The sequence below is a fragment of the Brassica napus genome (genome assembly GCF_020379485.1).
Source record: "Brassica napus cultivar Da-Ae chromosome A5 unlocalized genomic scaffold, Da-Ae chrA05_Random_43, whole genome shotgun sequence".
NCBI classification, from domain to species: Eukaryota; Viridiplantae; Streptophyta; class Magnoliopsida; order Brassicales; family Brassicaceae; genus Brassica; species Brassica napus.
The window spans coordinates 93,711-116,095 of NW_026014040.1; the positions used below are offsets into that span (position 1 = coordinate 93,711).

Sequence of the window (22,385 nt, forward strand, 5' to 3'; positions counted from 1 at the left end):
GGGACAACAATTTTTGTGTCCGCTTTAGGCGTCAGATGAATCCGGACCGGCACTGTCTGTGTTAATCAGTTTGTCGTATAGTTTCTTGCGTTGGAACTTGGAATATTTAGGTTCCCATTGGAGTTCTCTATCGTCCAATTCCCATACTTTAACATGTGTTGCACATAGTGGGAAGTATTAAATGTGATCAATCTTCATAATTGCATGAATTAACGTCTTATCTAATGAAAGACCATTACATTTTTGGGTGTTATAATTCAAGTCTTGAAGTTACAATGACATATACCACAAGGCAAGAAGATTCGATCTACATGCATCGACTGATTCATCAATCTTTTTATTAAACCTTATTTTGGTAAGCATAAGCAAGCACGTACAAATTGTAATCTTAGCGGACAAGACCCAAGTTCAAGATCCCCCAAGAAACATCAGGCCAAGACTGATCATGTGACTTCATGAGAAGAACTCTAACCCAAGCAATCCAACCTTCCCATGACATCCTCTTGTCCCAAGGACTTCCCCATTGCAACAGCAGGACAAGCCCTCTCTCAGCTTCTCTTTCTGCTTCTACGAATCTCTTCTTTCCCAAATACACTTGACTCAACAACACATGTGGCTCTCCCACAAATGGGTTTTTCTCAATACACCCCAACAACATCTTCTCTGCTCTCTCCAAGTACCCTTCTTTGCTCGCGTCGCTGCTCACAGCTTCCCAGTACATGTCCCTTGCTTCTATCTGCTCTTTTGCATCTAGTACCTGTTCCATTACATGTGCACAGCTTATCAATAAAACTCTTATAAAGGACAACTAATTTCTTGGTAACAAATGAAAACTCTCGAGTCTATGTTCTTTATTTGATTATCAAGTTTCTAACCATGTACCAAGAGGCACTTTTAATGTCATTTTGTGAAAGCACATTAACCAAAGGAGAGATACAAATTGTATCATACAATCAATGAAAACATCATGATCTACACATGAAAATGATTAGCTAATTAAATACATGTATAACCTGGATATATGTGATGCTAACTTTTTTTTTTTAAACTCACTTTCATTCTTGATAGCATGTACTATTCATCTTTCTTTCTTTCTCTTTATTTATGATCAGTTTCATGAAAGCTACTAAACTAATGAAGATAAAAATTAAAAACACAGCAACACGATGATTATGACATAAAACACAACCAACTTAGCTAACTAGATAAGGAAGAACAGCACAATGATCTAGACATGTAGCCACTTACCTAACTAGATACATGATCATTTGTATATATGTGTATATGAAGACACTATTAAGCTCAATTTAATTTTTGAAAGCAACTGATAACTCTGCAGAGTCTACCTTTCTTTTATGATCAACTAAAGAAGCATACGATGATCATGACATGAACTGAGGGAAACAGAGCTAGTTTAGCTAATGATGCAGAGAGGATATTTAGAATAAATATCTTATTTATTTAGTGTTTTATTTAGAGTTTATTTATTATTAAGATAATTATCTCTAATGTTTTAGGATTTTTATGTTTTCTTATATATATATATAGTGTTTGAGGCTATGGTTTTAGGTAGTTTATGAATTTATGATTTGAATTAATAAAAATTGAGAGTTCTCTCTTTATTCCTTGTTTTCGGTAGATCATTGGTGATCTCAACGAATTTAAGAATACATTGATCTTAGGTATTTTTAGACTAAATAAGATCTCTGTGATTATCTTAGTTTTCCGGGTATTCTCAGAATCAACGGATTTCTAGTTCTGTTTTATAAGGCTTCCGGAAATCCGTTGATTCTGAGAATACCCGGAAAACTAAGATAATCACAGAGATCTTATTTAGTCTAAAAATACCTAAGATCAATGTATTCTTAAATTCGTTGAGATCACCAATGATCTACCGAAAACAAAGAATAAAGAGAGAACTCTCAATTTTTATTAATTCAAATCATAAATTCATAAACTACCTAAAACCATAGCGTCAAACACTATATATATATATAAGAAAACATAAAAATCCTAAAACATTAGAGATAATTATCTTAATAATAAATAAACTCTAAATAAAACACTAAATAAATAAAATATTTATTCTAAATATCCTCTCTGCATCAGATAACTAACCAGTTTGGGATCTAAATCATATATACCTTGGTGCAGAAGCTGAAGACTGGAGGCACCACAAGCTCAATATCTTCATCTCTCTCCTTCCTCGCCACAAACTCAGAACCATAACCTCTTTTCCTCTGCTCCATCAAAATCTCTTCTTCTCTCACTATCAAACTATAGATCGCACCCATCCTCGAGCTAGAGTTCATCCACAGCCCAGGTTTCCCATTCCCAGGCCATAACGCCGTCACGTTGTTGCCTCTAAACTCGAGTCTCCCGTCATTGTTACAGAACAGCTCGTCTTGGAACCCGAAAAACTGGTCGCTAAAATCCGCCATCGTTATCAGCAAGAAGACACCAACTACTCTCCTCGAAACAAGAATCTCTTCACCCGTCTTGATATGCTTCACAACGACGCCGTTCTCAGGCACCAAACCGTTCAGCTTCTTCCTCCACACTTCCTCTCCATCGAAAACACCTTTTTCCTTGGCGTTCCTCAACGAAACCTCAGAGAGTTCAAGATGCTCGACGAGCTCGAGGTCGGAGTACTTGAAGAGAACGTCGTCGTGGATCAGAGTTTGTCTCGGTATAACGCAGAAGAGATGGACCAGCGACTCTGCAGCCTCACCAACATGTCCACGGACGACGTCACGTCCGGTGGAGGGATCGAAGATGGCTAAGTTGACGTAGGAGTTGGAGTAAGCAGAGTGGAACAGACCACATAGGCAGACGGGTTCAGGAGCTTTCCACAGTTTGAGGATTTTGTAGACGTCGACCAAGTGATCAAGAAAGTTGCCGTGTTTGTGCCAACACTCGCCGGCGCCGACGCTTTTGAGGACGGCCATCAAAGAGGGGAGTTTAGGGTTGATCTTCTCTAGCTCACCTCGGAGAAAAGGCCGGGCTAGTTGAAGTACCGGAGATGATAATGATGAGCTCATTGTTTCTCTATATATCACTCTCTTCTTGTTATCATACCTTACCATGGAGGAGGGTGATCAACCTCTTTTTAATAGCGTTTTAGTCATTTACAAAACTATAAAGAATGACTAAACAGTAACCGTTTGACTTGTTAATTAACGATTTATTCGATGACCCGGCACGCAACATCGACTAACAAACACAACAGCTTCCCACTTCTTAGTGTTTCGTTTTTCTAATAACAAAATATATGTATGCAATATCTGAATTCAAATAGGAATTATTTTAGAACTAATGTCATCTCCACAAACAACAACAAAAGGGTAGAGACAGTGTAAGCGAATACAGAAGAAAAGATTGTGGGAAAACAAAGACAAAGAAGTAGAGAGAATGACTGAGTAGACTCCAAACAACTACAAACTATTACCAAAGTGTTCACCTTTTTGAATTTCACAAGGAAAAAATGTCACGTAGAGGACATAAATAATGGAAGTAAATGAAACCCATTAGTAGATAATATTATATATCTACATAATAACACCTTCTGAGACTGAACGTATTGCCTATGGTAGCAATGGCTTCATCATCATCATCATCACAGCAATGCAAGGGCGGTACAAATATAATAAGCGTAATCATCATAGGAAATATGGAACTCCAGTCCTTGGCCCTCTCATTTGATTGTTCTCTTCTGTCTCTGTGAAGTACTTCACTGATTTTTCCTGTTAAAAACAAAGCATTTCCACGGACTTCATTCATTAAACCATGGACTATCATGATCCCATATAATATAACGCAGATATTACCTAGAGAATCTATAGCAGAGCAGATATTCTAACGCATACGGCTTACTTATCTAAATTTCTTTCTACAATTCTCCTTAAAAATTTACTTTAGAAAGCGGATACCAAATCATAAAGTGTGTGCTTGCTCTGGTAGAGAGCTTAATATCGAAAATAAACATGTGATATAACTGAAGTAAACAGAAACCCCCTCTTGTTGAGAGAGGAGGTGGTATGGATACTATGCATGACTAGAAAAGACTAGACTATTCAATAGGAAAGACTTGAAGAGATGGCTCACCATGTTGTCATCGAAACTCAGTATAGAAGCTACATTCCCACAGCGGTAGCAGTAATTAGGCGCAGACCATACCTTCACACCAAAGAAGCAGAAGAAGAAAAAAACACATCATTAAGCAGAGTAATATTTCCAATTATCTAGCGTAAGAAATTGAAGTCATAAGAAGCAGTAAACTCACCGTTACAAGGCCTTTATCTTGGAACATGTACTTAAGACCTTCTTGTACCAGCTGGTGTGCACGGCATACTAGATCAAGCTTGTTGATATGGTTAAACTGTACAAGAAGCCAAAACCAAATATCAGACACGTGAAATCCGTTAATCATTTACAGTATTGAAGAAGGGAAAGATACCTCAGTGGTAACCCTCGATCCGAAAAGCCAACCAGCTCCACGTGGACTAACAGCCCATGTTTCAATGTCTTCAGGATCGCTCCACATAAGATCGCAAAAGGGCCCTTCATGGGGAATTTCACAGTTTCGATCTACCAGTCTTATCTAGAGCCCACAATAAGATCTAAGTGAGCAGATGACCTTAATAACATGCTAAGCAACAAACACACTTGACGGGTGAAAGCCAAAAGCAATAAAAGCAGAGTTTAACCTGATCAATTGTCCGAACATCCGGAGAAAGGCCGCCATGAACACATAGAACCTAGACAAAGAAAGTATTTTGTAACTTTAGGATACAGCAAACATGTGCACTTTAATCGACAACGCCAAGTTATTGAAGAATTTACTTACTGTGCCATCTATAATAGCTGATAAGGTAAGATAGTCAAAAACATCTGTGCAATAGCGCCACGCATTGGCGTTACCATACTTCCTTTGGCATTCGTCATAGAAACCATATACCTGAAAATCATAAAATTGGGATGAGAACCTTAACACGATAAACGACATACAGAATAAGATATGCTTTCCAACGGCACAAACACCTTACTAAAAATTTAATATGAAAATAAAACCAGAATCATATATATTAACTTGGAAGCAGTACAAAACAGAGAGCTAGATAAACGTAAACAGACCTGCATCACTTATTTCTATTGTGGATGTCTTGATTTATCTATTGAATGGTTTTCTGTTACGAAGGAAAATCCAAGATCTACAATAACAATACTTCATCCACTTTGCGACTTATCACCATTACAAATACTTCTGATTATATTTTAGGCAGATTCGAGGATACACATATTAATGCACCATGAGATACGCTCGGAAGCTTAATCTTAATGAAGGTTTGCCAGGAGTGCATGTATCAACTATGAAATATAGCAATGTAGAGAAGACGATACATCAAGAGCGCTAAGGAGACCAAACATGCTAAAAAGGAGACTGGCACTATATAAATCATCTTCTGAAGTTAGGTTTCTACTACTCAATTCACATAAAATGCATCTTAGCTAATATCCATGTCTACATCTGACATGGAATTGCCACATGTACAAAACCAGAACTTTTCAAAAACTTGCTGTAACAACGAGAGCGAGAAGCTAATCAAAGTTACTTACTTACCTCCTAGAAAGTGCGTCAAAAAAACAAAAATAGAAAAAGCGGAAGAGAATATTAGATACCTGCGTTAGCTGCCTACTTTCATGATTTCCACGCAGAAGTGTAATATTGGCTGGATGTCTACACAACACAAAACAAAAGAAACAAAAAAAAACAATTTAATGCCCCAAACGAAGATATACTTTAAAAATAGCATTTAGTTAGCATTTTCAAGTAAACTAATCGCTTTGTATCTTTCCAAAATCTAACAACAGAGAAAATTAGATGCTTGAGAAGCAGTTACTTCCTTAACTGAACCAATTTCGAGTACATTGATTATAGGGTCTATCTCTTTCAAAAAAGATCAATAATTGTCACGACCAATGGCTTAATAATCAAGAACTTAGTATCAAACACAAGGAAACGCACGAAAAAACAGCATAATAGGGTAGTCTCTGGAACATTTAAGAAACACTTGTACCTAGCTTTAAGAAGCAGAAGAATAGTGAAGACTTCAAGGCTGTTGTAACCTCTATCCACAAAGTCCCCCTGCGAAAACCCCACCGCAAGATCATGATTAAATTCATCTCGAATGTGTCAACACCAGATACACAGCGGATTAGAAAGAAAAACTTGATACCATAAATATGTAATTTGTGTCGGGAACATGACCTCCAGTCTGAAAAAGCTTCATGAGATCATGAAACTGGCCATGGATGTCACCACAGACGGTGACTGGACTGTTGACAGGCTGAACGTTCGACTCTTCAATCAGAATTTCTTTCACCTGCAAGCAACACAAACACCTTATCTTGACAACTCTATAATCAATCCCTGACTAACGAGAAAGTCTATTGAACCATGGAAACTACAGAAGGAAAAGCCCTAAATCTAATAAGCAAAGTGATACAATGACCAGATTCAAAGTCGTCTACCACCAAGATACAGATAAAGCAAGTAAGCAAGAAGAAGGAGAAGGGCGTACGTATTCGCAGAGAAGCTGGAGCTCGTCCTCGGAGAGATGCTGACCGTCTTTAACCTTCGAAATCCATTGATCCAAATCCATTACTCTCTACCTATCTAGTCAGAATCCCACCGCCTGCGATTTGAAAATTGGAATCGGGAGAGATCTAGCAGAGATTCTCCGACTTCGCTAGGGTTACGTAAGATGAAAGAGAGAATGAGAGGTTCGAGAAACAAAAAGAAAAAGAAAAAAGATCTCCCCACATCGCTCTCCGCCGCTTCAAACGCAATTCACACTTTTCCCGTTTTGAGTTTTTAATCAAAACGCAATTGCTGTTGAACGGCGTCTCATGGTAGAAAAGGTAATTATTGTGATCCCTCATGATTCTTAAAATTACGAAAATAGCAATATACTTTTGTGCGGATTTCTTATATAGCAAAACAAAAGTTATGACAAAATCATGTATACATAGAGAAAAATCGAAGGATAAAATGACAAATTAGGCTAATTCTACTTCCTAAATAATAATTTATACTACAATTACTAAATATAAATCAAAATTATAGAATATTCTCTTTTAACTTTTAATTAATGGTATTATATAAATTTTTTATATTTATTTTGTGTGCTATTTTTCAAACAAAAATGTGTCCATTTTATTATTATAAAATATTTTTCAATATTTTATGGTTGACATCTCAACACCTACACATGAACGCTTGGATCAGGTTTCTCAAATTCTGAATTCATCTTTGTAAGCGCTATTAAAATTTTATATATTTTCAGATTAGATTTGTTAATAGTATTTTAAATTCGTTAGATTATAATTTTTTCTGATTTCTTTTGAACCTATCATTTCATATTCAGTTAACAATATTTTAAATTTGAATAATTTACGTTCGGAACAGAATAATGAATATTTAATGTCTTTATCTAGGTCTCGAACACATATTTATCCATTAAACATTATTTGATGAGCATATTTAAGAATTAACGTATTAAAAACAAGTTATTAGTAAAATTATCATTATGCTAATGTATCACCGCAATAGCCTTTCTCACACTCTTACACTTTAAAGACCCATATTTTACTAGATTAATTATAAGATATACCATTCAATATCACATTCCCTTATATATTATTATTATTATCATCTAAGTTTATAGATTAATTATTTTAAAGTAAACACTAAACATGTTAATATGGAAAAACTCATGTTGTAAAACAAAACTCACGTTACATTACAAACTTTGTGTGACCTTTACAGAATAAAAACCAGAGCTCATCAAAACAGAGCATTGTAGCACATAAATCAAAAGCATCATGGAGACGTAAATTTTTAACAATAACCACATTCAACATTTATCTCATCAAAGAATCTCTTCTTTAAGAAGTATTAATCGTCATCATGAAATGTTAACCTCACATTATAAAACAATAAGTATTACCAAAGTCAAAGTATATACTTTGGTTGCTTTTCAGACTCATGAATTACTTGGTACAAGAACAATCTTGATATCATCCCAGAAGAACAAGTTACTTGGTTATGCAACGATCTGAGATGTAGTTCCCTTCAGCTCATCCTCCCAATACAAAACAGAGGTCATAAAAAAAGAGTGCCTAACAAATGAATTATACATGATTTATCATCAATCAAAATTATCATGAGAAACTACGCACAACTTTCCAATCAGCCACCTTCGAACAAATACAACAAATGGTGACCTAGGTATGTAACATTCAATTACCACATTTAACAGTGACCTCTAAAGTGGAAGTTCAAGTAGCACATCAAATTTATTGTATTTACAAGCTGTAAAGTCTACTTTTATACGTATTTTGAATTATTAAAAACCGAGTTACATATAAGACCAAGATTGGTTGCTTGATCAAATCATAAATCCAAGTTACACTATACTTATTCGTTTATCAAAACATATAATATTATACCATATGCTAATAATATATATTGTTATCTTGATTGATATGATTCTATTGCTTACCGTATAGGAAACAAAGCAAATCAGTTATGGATGATATATTACAATTATACAATATTGTTACAATAATAGTAAACATCCTCTCTTCTACCATTTTGTTTTTCTTGGGTCGACCGTTTCAACTAATGATATGCTTGTAACACAAATAATTTCAATCATGAAATAAGTATTTATTTGGATTGAATATTGTAGTGATATTTGGACATGGGATTTCAATCATGAAAGATACTAATAATAGTAGTTCGTATCTTTTGATATTTGGACATGGGATTTTTTTATCAAAACAAGAACATATATTATTGCTTTTAGTTCTTGTTGGAGCACTTGTCTGAGCATGAATCCACACAGTCCGCAACTTTGTCTACATCTGATCATTCCACAAACAACAATAATAAACCATCAATTAGATAATTTTCAACTAAAATCCATAATATAGTAGATCTTATGTTTTGAAAACAAATAAGATACTAAGTATATTTCTATATATTATTATCAGTTAATAAAATCTTTTCATATAATAGAAAGAAAGAAAAAACTTACTCGGATTTTTGAGAGAAGAAAGGGAAGCACAATGATTAGTAGCACAACCAAGCTTACAAAAGTAATCAATATGATCGATTTCCCTCGCCAAAAACATTTGAGAAGGAGGAGAAGGAATATTTGATGTTGGAGGAGCAAGACAAGTAAGGAGACAAGTGAATGGACACAAAAGTAATTTTGGTAACTGCTTCTCAACGGCACAACCATCAATACAACTTGGATAACAAGTTCTAAAAGAGAGAGTGTCTTGAGCTTGTGTCTTAACCACAAAGTTCCCCGTTACCATCACTACCATCATTGAAATGAATATTATGTTCACTCTTTTGCTTCCCATTTTTTTCTCTCTTTTTTTTTTTGGTTTGAAGAGATGATTAGTTATATAATTTGAGGTAATTTTTTTGTTGATTGTGGATGTTGTTAGCCTCTGTTGTTAATGTTCGTTTATATAGAGATTGTGGAACCTTTTGTATAATGATATTTATAGAGAAAAAAATCCTTTTTAATGATTAACATTTCTACAGTCAACAATTTTACTACATATTAGGTGCAATATTATGGAGCAGATTTTATGATAATAACATATTTAAATTTTATTTGTTTCCAGTTTGGTGATTATATTATGTTGTTTGTGATATGCAAAAACTTGCATTAACGTATATATGTGCAAACTTTTCAGATATCATCTACTTAAATACATAAATCTACTTTTTCTTGTTTTGACGTCTCATGCATATGTATGAGAGTGCTTTCAAAAATGTATATATATTAATGTGTATGAATAATACTTTTATTTGATGGTCAAAGTTTATATCTTATTCAAATTTACTCGTTTACAATAGTATAGTAACCCTCTAGTTTCTACGAGGACCATGTGCAGATAAATTATATTATGTTATATTTATAACCTCTCATAAAATAAATAAAGATTTATGTGCATACTGTCCATATTGTGCCATGCAAATTTTAAACTAAAAACTTGTAACTTGCGTGCTAAAAATAAATGTATATATTTAAATTTTGAGATCTAAAATCATCAAAGCTTCTTAAAGATCAGTATAGTACTGTTGCTAACTTATCTGCGAATAATTTTTGAGGAAAAAAAATTATATGCTTGAATATAGTTCCGGGTTCGCAGTTTTATTTATTGATTTGCTAATAACAAAATAAAAATATCAAATACAACAAACAAAAAATTTCTTGAAATAGATATACTAGATATTATATATAGTTATCCACTTGAAATATAAAAAAACAATAATAATTGTGAGATTGGCAACTGATGAATAAATTACATCAAAGTGGTAAAAGTTATAGGAATGCAAAGTATTGGATCCCATATATGAACATCAAAACCAGACTATAAATTACACTAAAGAGGTAAAAAGTGATTGGAATGCAAATTATTGGAACCTATATAAAAGACTATGTTACAAGTTCCATTGAGGCCAACTGACACTGCAAGTTGTATCATTAAGGATATAAAATTATGTAGATGAGTATGCACTCTAAATGAAAATAAAAAATAAACCTAACCAACTTTACACACCATGTTAATATAGTGAATGTCCATCATTAATTGTATCATCTATACTTAGACTTGGTCCTAACATCAGATTTTTTTTGTTTTTTTGTTTTTGTTTTTGATAATCCAGGTATCCGGACCTCTCACTTAGTCCGACTATCCCACCGTGTCCAACTGGAACTGGCCAGGAAGGTCCTGGAGGCCAAATGGAAACTATGTTAAATCTGTTGTGACCGGGGCTCGAACTCATGATGGCGGGTACCTCAGCCGAAGTTCCTTTACCACCAGACCACGAGGTCCGGTTAAGAAAAAAAAACAAAATAAGTCTCTTCAGTTAAGTGACACGAAAAAAAGTATTTGGCGGATAAAAGTCTTTTGCGTTCTTACAGCAACAACAAAGTGGATTGGGTAAAAATGGACTAAGTGGATTGGGTAAAAAAGGTTTGAATTGTAATGGATAATGAGTTATCCATAACCAAACCAATAAAAATTTATAACAAACAAAACTCAAATCAAATATATAAACAAAAATAACCAAACCAAATTTCTAAACCAATTTTACTACAACAAATTTAATTTATTTTCATATATATAACTAAAATTTAATAAAGTAAATATAACCCAATTATTCACATATACAAATATATATATATATATATATATATGAATTTGTTAACACCCAATTTTCATATATATAAAACTATTATATGTTGACTTTTTAATAAGCCAAATTAATCATAAATGAGAAAAAGACTAGAATAACACTAAACCAAGTTTTTGTTCCAAAGTAGCACTCAAGGCTCAAATTCACAAAAATAGGTTTTATTAAAGAGGTAAATATACACTTATACCCCTTGAGTTAATTAATTCAAACCTTAGGGTTTAGAGTTAAGGGGTGGGGTTTTGGAATGAGAAAAAGACTAGAATATCACTAAACCAAGTTTATGTTCCCAAAGTAGCACTCAAGGCTCAAAGTCACAAAAATATGTTTCATTAAAGAGGTAAATATACACTTATACCCCTTGAGTTAATTAATCTAAACCTTAGGGTTTAGAGTTAAGGGGTGGGGTTTTGGAATTAGGGTTTAAAATTTTATAAAAAAAAATACTAAAATAAAAAATAAAAATTTTAAAAACAGTTTCAAAAAATATTTTTAAATTATAAAAAGAAAATTTGAAAAAAAAATTAAAAAAAAAAATTCGAAAAAAAAATTATAAAAATTTCGAATCTGAAAACATATAATCTGAAACTATAAAAAAAAATTCTTTTTTTTTTATTTTTTTAATTTTTATTTTATTTATTTTTATTTATTTTTGTTTGTTTATTTAATTTTAAAGCAAGGTTATTAGGATATTTTACCCTTTAATGAATGTCATTTTTGTGACTTTCTCCTTCTAGTGCTATTTTTGAGACATAAACTTCAAAGGTGCTATTATTGACAATTGCCCTTTTGGAATTAGGGTTTAAAATTTTATAAAAAATAAATAATAAAATAAAAAATAAAAAATTTTAAAAACAGTTTCAAAAAGTATTTTTAAATTATAAAAAGAAAATTTGAAAAAAATAAAAAAAAATTTGAAAAAAAAATTTCAAAAAAAAAATTTATAAAAATTTCGAATCTGAAAAATATAATCTGAAACTATAAAAAAAATTTCTTTTTTTCATTTTTCATTTTTTTTTAATTTTTTTTAATTTTTGTTTGTTTATTTAATTTTAAACCAAGGGTATTAGGGATATTTTACCCTTTAATGAATGTCATTTTTGTGACTTTCTCCTTTTAGTGCTATTTTTGAGACATAAACTTCAAAATGTGCTATTATTGACAATTGCCCATCATAAATTTTGCCAAAATCATAAAATCAAAATTTCCACCAAAACTCTAAATTGGATATTTTTCCATCAAAACGCTAAATCTCTTTTTCCCACAAAAACAACATAATCATGTTTTCCTCCCAAAACCGCAAAGTCTTGTTTTCTCATCAAAACGAGAAAATTGTATCTACCAAAACCGCAAAGTCATATTTTTCAGCGAAAATCGTAAAAACGAGTTTTCTCACCAAACCCGTAAAATTGAGTTTTCCTCCAAAACCATAAAATTAAATTTTCCGTCAAAACTGCAAAGTCGTGCTTTCCCGCCAAAACCGTAAAATCAAGTTTTTCCGCCAAACCGCAAAGTCGTGTTTTTCCGCAAAAACCGTAAAATCAAAATTTTCCGCCAAAACGGCAAAGTCGTGTTTTCCCCCAAACCGTAAAATTAAGTTTCCCACCAAAACCGTAAACTCGAGTTTCCCGTCAAAACCGTAAAATTGAGTTTTCCCGCCAAAACCGTAAAATTGAGTTTTCCCGCCAAAACTGCAAAATCAATTTTCCTACCAAAACGGCAAAATTGAATTTTCCCGCCAAAACTGCAAGATCGATTTTTCCGCCAAACCCGTAAAATTGAGTTTTTTCGCCAAAACTGCAAAATCGATTTTTCCGCCAAAACTGGATAATTGAGTTTTCCTGGCAAAACCGTAAAATTGAGTTTTTCCGGCAAAAATTGTGTGTTTCCGTCACAATCGCAAGAAAAATATTTTCTCGCCAAAACTACAAAATCGTGTTTTCTCGTGAAAACGTAAAATTGAATTTACTGCCAAAATTGTAAAATTGAGTTTCCCGCCAAAATTGTAAAATTTAGTTTTCCCAGCAAAACCGCAAAATCGTGATTTTCCGCCAAAACTGCAATATTGTATTTTCCGGCTAAAACCATTATACTGTGTTTTCTCGCCAAAACCGTAAATTATATTTTCGCTAAAACTGAAAATCTTATTTTTCCGCCAAAATGTTAAAAATAGTTTTTCATTAAAATCACAAAATTATCTTCCCTGCTAAAATAATAAAATTGTTTCTAACACCAAAACCATGTAATTGTATTTATCAAAAGTCTAAGTATTTTTTTGTTTTAAACCCAAAATAATGTTTTTACTAAGTAACCATTTAAGCTATAAAATTATTGTTCATGTGTTACCATTAAAACCATTAACTCATTAACTTAAATGAGTTATGGATTGACCCAATCCATTTGTTAAATGGATTGGTTAAAACCATAACCCATATAAGTTTAAAACCATTTGGATATGGTTTGGTTTGGATTGGTTTACCCATTTTGGCACCCCTACTTGTGCTTTATACAGTAAAATATTTATCAAGAATTTAGGGGCACAAAACTTAGAGAAACCGGCAGACAAGTGATAGTATTGATATCTTATCGATATGATTATATTTTTTATGGTCGAGGGAACGAACCAGTTCAGTTGATATACTACAATTATATAAAATTATAACAGTAATATTAAACATCCTTTCTTTTATCATTTTTTTCTTTGGTTGATAGTTTCATATGTTGATTAGCTTGTAACACAAATAATTCCAATCTGAAAATAAGTATTTATTTTGATTAAATATTGTAGTGATACAAACTACACTAGTTTATATATTTGATACTCAAACATCTATTTTATCATAAACAGAACATTTAATAAATTTGTTTTTAGCTCTTGTTGGAGCACTTGTCTGAGCATGAATCCACACAGTCCACAACTTTGTCTACATCTGCTTATTCCACAAACAACAACAAAAAACCATCAACTAAGTAATTGTTAACTAAGATCCATAATAATAGATCTTATGTATGACAAAAAGAAAGATACTATATATATATATATATATATATATATATATATATATATATATATATATATATATGTGGCTATCAATTAATAAGATATTTTCAGATAATCAAGGAATAAAATGTTTTTGTAGTAATGAAATAAAATAGCTTTCTTAGAATAAATAAATAAAGACTTACTGGGATTTTGAAGAGAAGAAAGAACAAGACAATGATGACTAGCACAACCAAGTTTACAGAAATAATCGTTATGGTCAATTTTTTTGTTTGCCAAAATCATTTGTGAAGGAGGAGTAGTAATATTTGATGTTGGAGGAAGAAGACAAGTCATGAGACAAGTGAATGGGCACATCAAACCAGTGGGAAACTTCTTCTCGATGGCACAACTCACTATACAACCTGGAAAACAACTTCTAAAAGGATTAGTTTGAGCTTGAGCTTCTGTCTGAACAACAAAGTTCCCAATGACTATCATCATGGTAATGAACATTATGGTCATTCTTTTGCTTTCCATTTTGTGGTTTGAAGAGATGATTATAAAATTGGAGGTTACTTAATTGTTTGTTAATCGTAGATGTTGTTAACTTATGTTGCTAATGTTTGTTTATATAGAGATTTTGGAACTTTCTGTAGAATAAGCTATTGACAGAAAATAACGAAACAAATCTTATGTAATAGTTAACATTTATACAGTGAACAACATTACGTATTAGGTGTATAATTATGGAGCGGCTTATATGATAATATTGTCTTTTAATTTTATTTGCATCCGGTTTGTTGATTATATTATTCTGTTTGTGAAGTAAAAATTTGCATTAGCATAAATATGTGCAAGCTGTTTCAGATATACATCTACTTAAATACATGAATTCTATTTTTTCTTGTTTTTATGTATGATGAATTTGTCATCTGTGTAATAGTGTTTAAAAATATGTGTAATAAGTTTTCGATTTGGTGCTTATATCTCTATTTAAATTCATGAATCTACTTTTTCTTGTTTTGACATATCATGAATTTGTGTAATGGTTTTTAAAAATATTTGTATTAATGTCTGTGAAAAAATACTTCTTTTGATTATCACGTATTCTATAGCATTTAGATTCAGTCGTTCAGAGTAATGCCCCAGTAATAACAAGAGTGTAAAACAATACCAGTTTCTGAAATAAGGATATATCCAATTTAGAGTCGTGCCGATAAAAATATCTGAGTAAATTCTGCAAAAATAAAAATAAAAATAAAAATGAAAATAAGAGAAAAGGAAGAGTCACTAAGAGCATCTCCAAAAGACACTCTATAACTTTAAATATAATTATTTTTGCTCTTTAAAAAGGAACTTCGAAACTTCAAATTTGAAGTTTTGAGCAGTGAAACTATATATTTGAAGTTTCACTACTCAAAACTTCAAATTTGAAGTTTCATATTTTTATTTTCATTTTGTTCCCTACAATCACACATCACCTTTATGTTCCATAAATATTTTCTTGTTTATTGTTTTAATAATTAAAAGATTATATCTCATAAATATTTTAAATTTTGTTTACAAATTTAAATTTTACACAAAATTAAATATAACTTTAAAATAAGATTTAAAATATTTTATCTAAGAAAACAATAATATACAAAAGAAACTTAACAAACAAATATTTTTAAAAATTACAAGAAGATATAACTATTACACAAATTTCGTACAATTCTTTCTTGTTCATATCGAATATATTCATGAGTATTAATATCATCGAAAAGAAATTAGTCTTTTAGTAATATTTTATGTTTCTCTTTTACTTTCTTGTTCTGATCTTATATCTTTTACAAGTATCAATATCACCTGATTTCAACAAAGTAAAAATGAAGAGAGCCATTTTTACTTTGAAAAATGCACTAATAGATCATATATGCATTACGAAAATCATTTATAAAATAATATGGTATTTTGTTTGAAGTTTAATATTAATTAAGTTATTTTTATTTAAATTTTTATATTTTAATAAATATTTCATTAATTAATATTGTTGTTATATGTTTATATATGTGCTAGTTATTTACAAAAATTTTATGAATTTATGACCAATATAAAGACTATATTATAAAATCTTATATATAATGAGGCTCTTTTCTCTCTTCTCAAGGCATACACGTATGCAAATCATTAAGTGTGTGGATCCCATTTATTGTTTGGTTTCTGGTTTATTTTTGTTCGGATGGTTTTTTGATTGGGCCGGTTAAGTTTGATTCGATTGTGATTGTCGACGCTTCCGTTTCCTTCGCTTTTGATCTATATATATCAGCGTCTTGAGTGGATGATTGACCTCAGAATCTTTGTCGGTTTATTATTTTCTAAATCGCAAAAAGTTTCTTAGAGATGGCTTCATCCGAAGTTGTTCTTGCGCCTCCACCTTCCATGCTCTCCGATTGGGTAGATCTGCCCAGATCATTGTTGGTCGTCTCCTCCGTTTTTGGGTCTCGAAAAAATCAGGAAGCAAGGTGAATTCATGGGAATCACTCTCCTCTTCTTTGACGAGAAGGTATTGTAACCATAACGTCTTTTTTCCTTAGATCTTCATTTTGTAACAAGCCGATAATCTTAATCTTCAATTACTGACTGCAGAAATCCGTTTGTTCTACATTAACGTTTGCTATTTACTGTTATCATATATTGGGAACAAAATATATTAATCAATTTGGCAAATCACATCGCAGATGTTGGGCAAATTCAATCTGTCCAAGTTCGGACTTGAAGGACGCTACCGTTACGACCTGAGCTGGTAATCTTTAGTGTAATAACTTATTTTGATTCACAATTTAGGAGGGTTGGTCGTTTACATATCTTTGTGGGATGATCTTGCATCAATGTTTAGGGGACTCATCAGCTCAGGTGATAGGACACAGACAGTGATGGTGGCACTACAGTGAATCCCAAAATATTTGTAGGTACGTAAACTGTTAACTTGGTCATCATATTCACTTTGGTTTGTCGATTGATATAGTCATACGAAATTTAATGATGGTTAACCATATGACCTCTGAAGCACTTTTCATTCCTCAGGTAACCTATACCTCAACTCAACTCCATCGATCAAATTTTATTTCCCCGCCCTTCAAGCCATCTCCGAGTTCACAGCCAGGTTTAAACTCATTAGGTGTTTTGGTTGGATTAATATCCGGTCTTGTGGTTAATTAACGTACTGTGCCATCTGTTTCCAGCTTAGAAGGACCAGTCCGACAAGCTTTTCAATGTATCGATACCAAAAAAGGGATAAAAAAAGGAATTCGTCTCAATAGGAAAGCTAAACAAGTTCATTTCCAATTCTAATGAGCAGGTAGTATTCCAGGCACTAAGTATGTTTAAAATGTGATTGTGTAATAGACAAGAATTACTGAATGGTTAATCTCCTGCCTTTTTTAAGACACATGAAGCTGAATTTATTTGCAAGGCTTGGGTTGTTGATGTCCTGCAACAATGGGTGGTCTTTCGTCTCTTGCACTGGCTGCAGCAGGAAGCTAGACAAAGATGAGACTTCTCTCCGTTGCATCCGTTATGTTAATCCCAACGCCACCGGCGTACTCAAGTAGGATTTGTTGTTTCCTTCTCGCACCATCTGCTCATTGCAACTACTTGTCACAAAAGCTATATATAATCCCCAACTTTCCAACAACTGCAGATAAATGGTGGTGGCAGCGTGGAACTCCCACAATGCCTTAAAGATCTTGGTGGACAAGATTTTGTCTTCCAGCTACGTGTGACACCATTCAATTTTACCCCAAGCCACCGTACGTTCACTGTTTCCGCAATCATTATATTGTTTACATGATGTTTATCTAACAGATGACAGACTAACATAAGATCAACTGTTTCACAGACTTTCAAGACCAGTGCAGCTGATTTTTTTTCTGGTGGAAGGTGGTGAAGCATCGGCTACGGGCAGCAACATGACTGGAGGTGAAGAGAAAGAACCAAATCCATCCGATGCTGGAGGCAAAGGGAGTAGCCGTAAACGTCTCCGTGAGTGAAGTTACAAAGCTGTCGCAACGTCAACCCACTTCTGCTTTCTTTTCTTTCCATTTCGTTACGTACTATGCTTTTTTATCTTCGGACTTTGCATGAGTTTTCATATTTGAAGGGTTTTGTTTTATCAAGACACTTATGATTTGGATATTTATCAAAAATAGGTCGACGTAATTTTTAGCATGGTTGTTATTTTTTGGTATAACATGACATTAGCATTGTCAACCAAATCCCAAATAAACAGGATGAACTGAATAATACGTTGCCTTACAATCTGATTTACTTGCAAGCATTTCTGGAAAAAAAAATCCATCCCTGAAATTTCTGATCTTCAATAATATTACTAAGTTAAAACACACATCTTCGTACGTTAATGAGTAGTTAATAAACTTTAAAACTCAGGATAAGTTAATCAACAAGATACAATCACACGAACATCTAAATTGATTTTATAATAATTAAAATTGATGTAGTACCTTAATCCTACTTTGATTTGTTTAAACTATTTTTCAAAATTTCCCGTTTCCTGTTTTTTCTTCTGTTCTTGGTTTTTATTTAATCATATATTTTTTTAAAAAGGCAATTTTAACTGCACAAAACACAAAATTATTTCTCTTTAAAAAATAGCGTTATTATTGAAAAGGACATTCAGTGAATCAAATAACACATAGCAAATACGGACAGCCAATATCACTATTAAATTATAATTAAAAAAGATATACTGTATAATAAGTTCCTATAAACATGGTATGATGGTGAAAAATATATTTTTAAACACCAAATCAAGCGATGTCCAAAAAAAAAAACACCAAATCAAGCTATGGAAGATCGTCCACGAGAAACATATATACTTTTGTCAGAATAGGCATCAGACTTAAATCACATTCTCAAGCGTTATACGTGCCACAGTTTATGACACATGTACGAGCTTCAATGCCATCAAAACCTTTCCGAAACGTTAATACCTTCTGGATTGTTAAATGAGGAGTCGTCTGAACGTCTCAAGCCATCAACGAAATTAGAATGCCACCACCCTCTTCACTCTTCTTCTTCTACAACACTCCACCTCCATCAACATTTCCAAACTACAACTATTCAAGTATTTCTAACATCCCCGCGCTCGCGCGGGGCTCCGCCCCTAGTACAAATAATTTTGAAGTTGAGTTTGAAGTTTTGCTTTTGAAGAAGACCTTTAAACTTTAAATATAGAATGTTCAAAAACTTCAAAATAGAGTTTATTTTTGGAGATGCTATAACATGAAAGACCTTAAAAGTATTTTGAAAAACTGGTTCTATAGATGTTAATCTGTTAGCGGCTGATATTAATCTAATTTACCACTTATTTACAATGACATACCATTGAGATATTTATTGAACATATATTTAAGTATGTTTGTCTTTTCCTTATTTAAATTATAGATTTCCTTAATTGAATTTTAACCAAAATAGATTTTTCAATAAATTTCCTAATGTATTTCATATTAACTTATTAAATGTTTTCCGATATTTATTAGTAGTAAATAATAAAGTAAAAACCATATACCATAATCAATTTATATAATATATAAATAAAATATGAAATAATCTATTCATAAATTATTGGTATAATGTTTTTATATATATAATAAATACTAATAATTTATGAAAAACTGTGATTTAATAAACGATTAAAATAACAAAATATAATTATTCAAAGTAATAAATAAAATTGTTATGTTTTAAAATCTTATACTAACAATTAGTTAATACATTTTAATTTACAAATATATATTATATTATTTAGCACAAAAAAGTTTTAAAGTGAAAACAAATATTCAGACGGTCACAGTCAAACTCTACGAATAAATAATAACAGTGCGGCATTATTTTTTTAAACAAATTTATTTTAATCGAAATTATAATTCTAAAAAATTTTAAATTTATTTTAAGAAGTGCTACAATTTTGGAATTAGAAATATTATGACCCAACCCTATATTGTTTTAATTATTCATACTATTTTATTAAAATTTTATCATAAAATTTTATTAAAATATTAATTTTATTAAATAATTGAAATTTATATCATAATATTTTATTAAACTTTTAATTTTACTTTTTGTTATAATTGAATAGTTTACTTTTCAATCTAAATTTATGAAAGTGCAATTTTATTTTGTGATATATGTTTTTGTTTGTGAAAAATAATTTAAAATATAAACTACAAAGTTTTATGGGGTAAGAGAAAACAAATATATGACTTTAAAAGTTATGAAATTATATGCAAAAATGGTAGAAAAAGTAAAAGAAGAAGAAGACCATACATGTTGACTATAACATTATTTTGTTCAGAAAAAATCATAAACGTTTGAAAATAAGTTTAATGTTAAGAATATTTACGATGTAGAGAAAAACTTTTACGTTTATAAAAATGAAAACAAATATCTGCGCGGTTGCGCGGGTCAAAGTTCTAGTTAATCTCATTAAAAGTTAATACAGTTATCACTTTATGACTTAGTAATTATTATAAAGTATTAAAATATATGTCAGTGAAAGTCAAATGGATCTATGGTGCTCTAAGTTCTTAATAGAACAATGTCTAAACATTTTTAACGTTTTCATACAGCCTCTGATAAATTTTATCATGAATAATTTACATGCACACATTCCATATGATTTTAAGTTACAACTTGTAACTTTTGCTAATAGTAAATAAATATTTCTAATTAATTTTGAGATTTAAAATCAAAGAAACATTCTAAAATTTAGTATACTACTGTTATAACTTATTTGCTTAAAATTTATGACCAAAAGTATATATATGCTCACGGCTAGAGTTTATGGTCTCAGAATAGCGAGATGATGAAATAGCTAATTTTATATAATAAACCCGGATCTTCAAATAAAAAAATTTCAATTTTTATTTCGGGCTTTACGGATTTTCAGGTGGTTATATATCCTTCAAGACTATTAATAAGTGTTCAAATATTCTTACCTTCAAATAAAAATAAACGACAATAATTAGTAACTCATTTTAGGAATGTATGGAATTAGAATTAACGAAGAAAACGGAATGGAATAAGATAATTTGAAGAATTAAAAGAATGATACACGTATTTATTTTTCGTTCATGTCATTCCTTTTTTATATCATGAATGATTTTTAACGTGATTCATAATTTTTTCTGTTTATCCCACATAAATTTATGGAATAAAATTTTTGTTTTTTTCAGTTAATTGTTTTTTTTTCCGAATCCTCATAATGACTAATTCCACATGATTTCATTCATAAAAAGTGTATTCAAATTACAACTAACATAAATTAAGTATTTAATGTGTTTACTAGGTGTTTTCCTGCACCATATGCACTGATAAATTTTTTAAAAGTTAATTATATTTAAAATGAAATTTATTAATATATTATATATTTTATTATTTTTGACTAATATTTAATATAAAGTTGATTATTTAAGCATAAGATAAGCAAAAATAATAAATTTTTTATTTTAAATTACATTTAATAATATATATGTAATATATTTAAAATTCGAATCTTAGATAAATTTTTTATCTATTTATTTTGGTTAAATATATTAAATCAACTTGTATAAAATTACTAAAAAATCATATAAAAATTGTATAGTTATTAAAAATTATAACTAAATAATATTTATAAAATTTGTAGATATCTAAAATAAACTAATGAAATTACGATTAACAATTTATTAATATTTTTAAAAAGATGTAGAAAATTTTGAAAATATTAGTAAGAAAAAATATATAATTATAAAAATACAATTAAATAATGTATTTCGAAATTTATAATGCATATTTCAATATATTTATTTTAGTGATGATTTATGAATTATTACTATATTTTAAGAAGTTTACCAAAAATATAAATCAACATTAAATGTAATATATTAATTATTGTCATATTCTATAAAGTTTACCAAAAATATATGTCAGTAATAAATGTGATTGTCCATGTCATATTAACTATAAGCCATGTCATCAATTTTGTTAGCCATGTCATCATTGTTTTTGTAAAAATGATTGTAGAAAGGACATGTGACAATATAGTATAGGGGATTGAGGTTTTCACTACTAAATCAA

General features: G+C 30.9%; 4 protein-coding genes and 1 long non-coding RNA gene across 6 annotated transcripts; 1 reads left to right on the plus strand and 4 right to left on the minus strand.

The window, feature by feature from the left end:
• Positions 1-175: 175 nt before the first annotated feature.
• Positions 176-3,047, minus strand: LOC106428848. The gene is made up of 2 exons (XM_013869595.3): positions 2,145-3,047; positions 176-757 (listed from the first exon to the last, which is right to left on the minus strand). The coding sequence occupies exons 1-2, from the start codon at positions 3,039-3,041 to the stop codon at positions 389-391; spliced, it is 1,266 nt and encodes a 421-aa protein (XP_013725049.2). The 5' UTR covers positions 3,042-3,047; the 3' UTR covers positions 176-388.
• Positions 3,048-3,285: 238 nt separating this feature from the next.
• Positions 3,286-6,882, minus strand: LOC106428892 (phytochrome-associated serine/threonine-protein phosphatase 3). Its single transcript, XM_013869647.3, has 10 exons — positions 6,582-6,882; positions 6,237-6,383; positions 6,078-6,145; positions 5,680-5,737; positions 4,847-4,957; positions 4,707-4,757; positions 4,457-4,600; positions 4,283-4,378; positions 4,105-4,176; positions 3,286-3,743 (listed from the first exon to the last, which is right to left on the minus strand). Exons 1-10 carry the CDS (start codon positions 6,660-6,662, stop codon positions 3,660-3,662), a joined length of 912 nt encoding a protein of 303 aa, XP_013725101.1. The 5' UTR covers positions 6,663-6,882; the 3' UTR covers positions 3,286-3,659.
• Positions 6,883-8,866: 1,984 nt separating this feature from the next.
• Positions 8,867-10,287, minus strand: LOC125594321 (thionin-like protein 2). Its single transcript, XM_048770581.1, has 2 exons — positions 9,102-10,287; positions 8,867-8,928 (listed from the first exon to the last, which is right to left on the minus strand). The coding sequence occupies exons 1-2, from the start codon at positions 9,433-9,435 to the stop codon at positions 8,867-8,869; spliced, it is 396 nt and encodes a 131-aa protein (XP_048626538.1). The 5' UTR covers positions 9,436-10,287.
• Positions 10,288-14,152: 3,865 nt separating this feature from the next.
• Positions 14,153-15,598, minus strand: LOC106428866 (thionin-like protein 2). Of its 2 annotated transcripts, XM_013869611.2 has the most exons (3): positions 14,702-15,598; positions 14,471-14,635; positions 14,153-14,214 (listed from the first exon to the last, which is right to left on the minus strand). In XM_013869611.2, the coding sequence occupies exons 1-3, from the start codon at positions 14,802-14,804 to the stop codon at positions 14,153-14,155; spliced, it is 330 nt and encodes a 109-aa protein (XP_013725065.2). In that variant the 5' UTR covers positions 14,805-15,598. The 2 variants fall into 2 exon arrangements, with proteins under 2 accessions (XP_013725065.2, XP_022576070.2); XM_022720349.2 differs by having other exon boundaries at positions 14,471-15,598.
• A 784-nt stretch (positions 15,599-16,382) lies between these two features.
• Positions 16,383-18,476, plus strand: LOC106428838. Its single transcript, XR_001285712.3, has 8 exons — positions 16,383-16,812; positions 16,988-17,052; positions 17,146-17,218; positions 17,334-17,412; positions 17,492-17,607; positions 17,695-17,856; positions 17,950-18,058; positions 18,148-18,476. It is a non-coding gene; the product is annotated as an uncharacterized LOC106428838 (long non-coding RNA).
• The last annotated feature ends 3,909 nt before the right edge of the window (positions 18,477-22,385 follow it).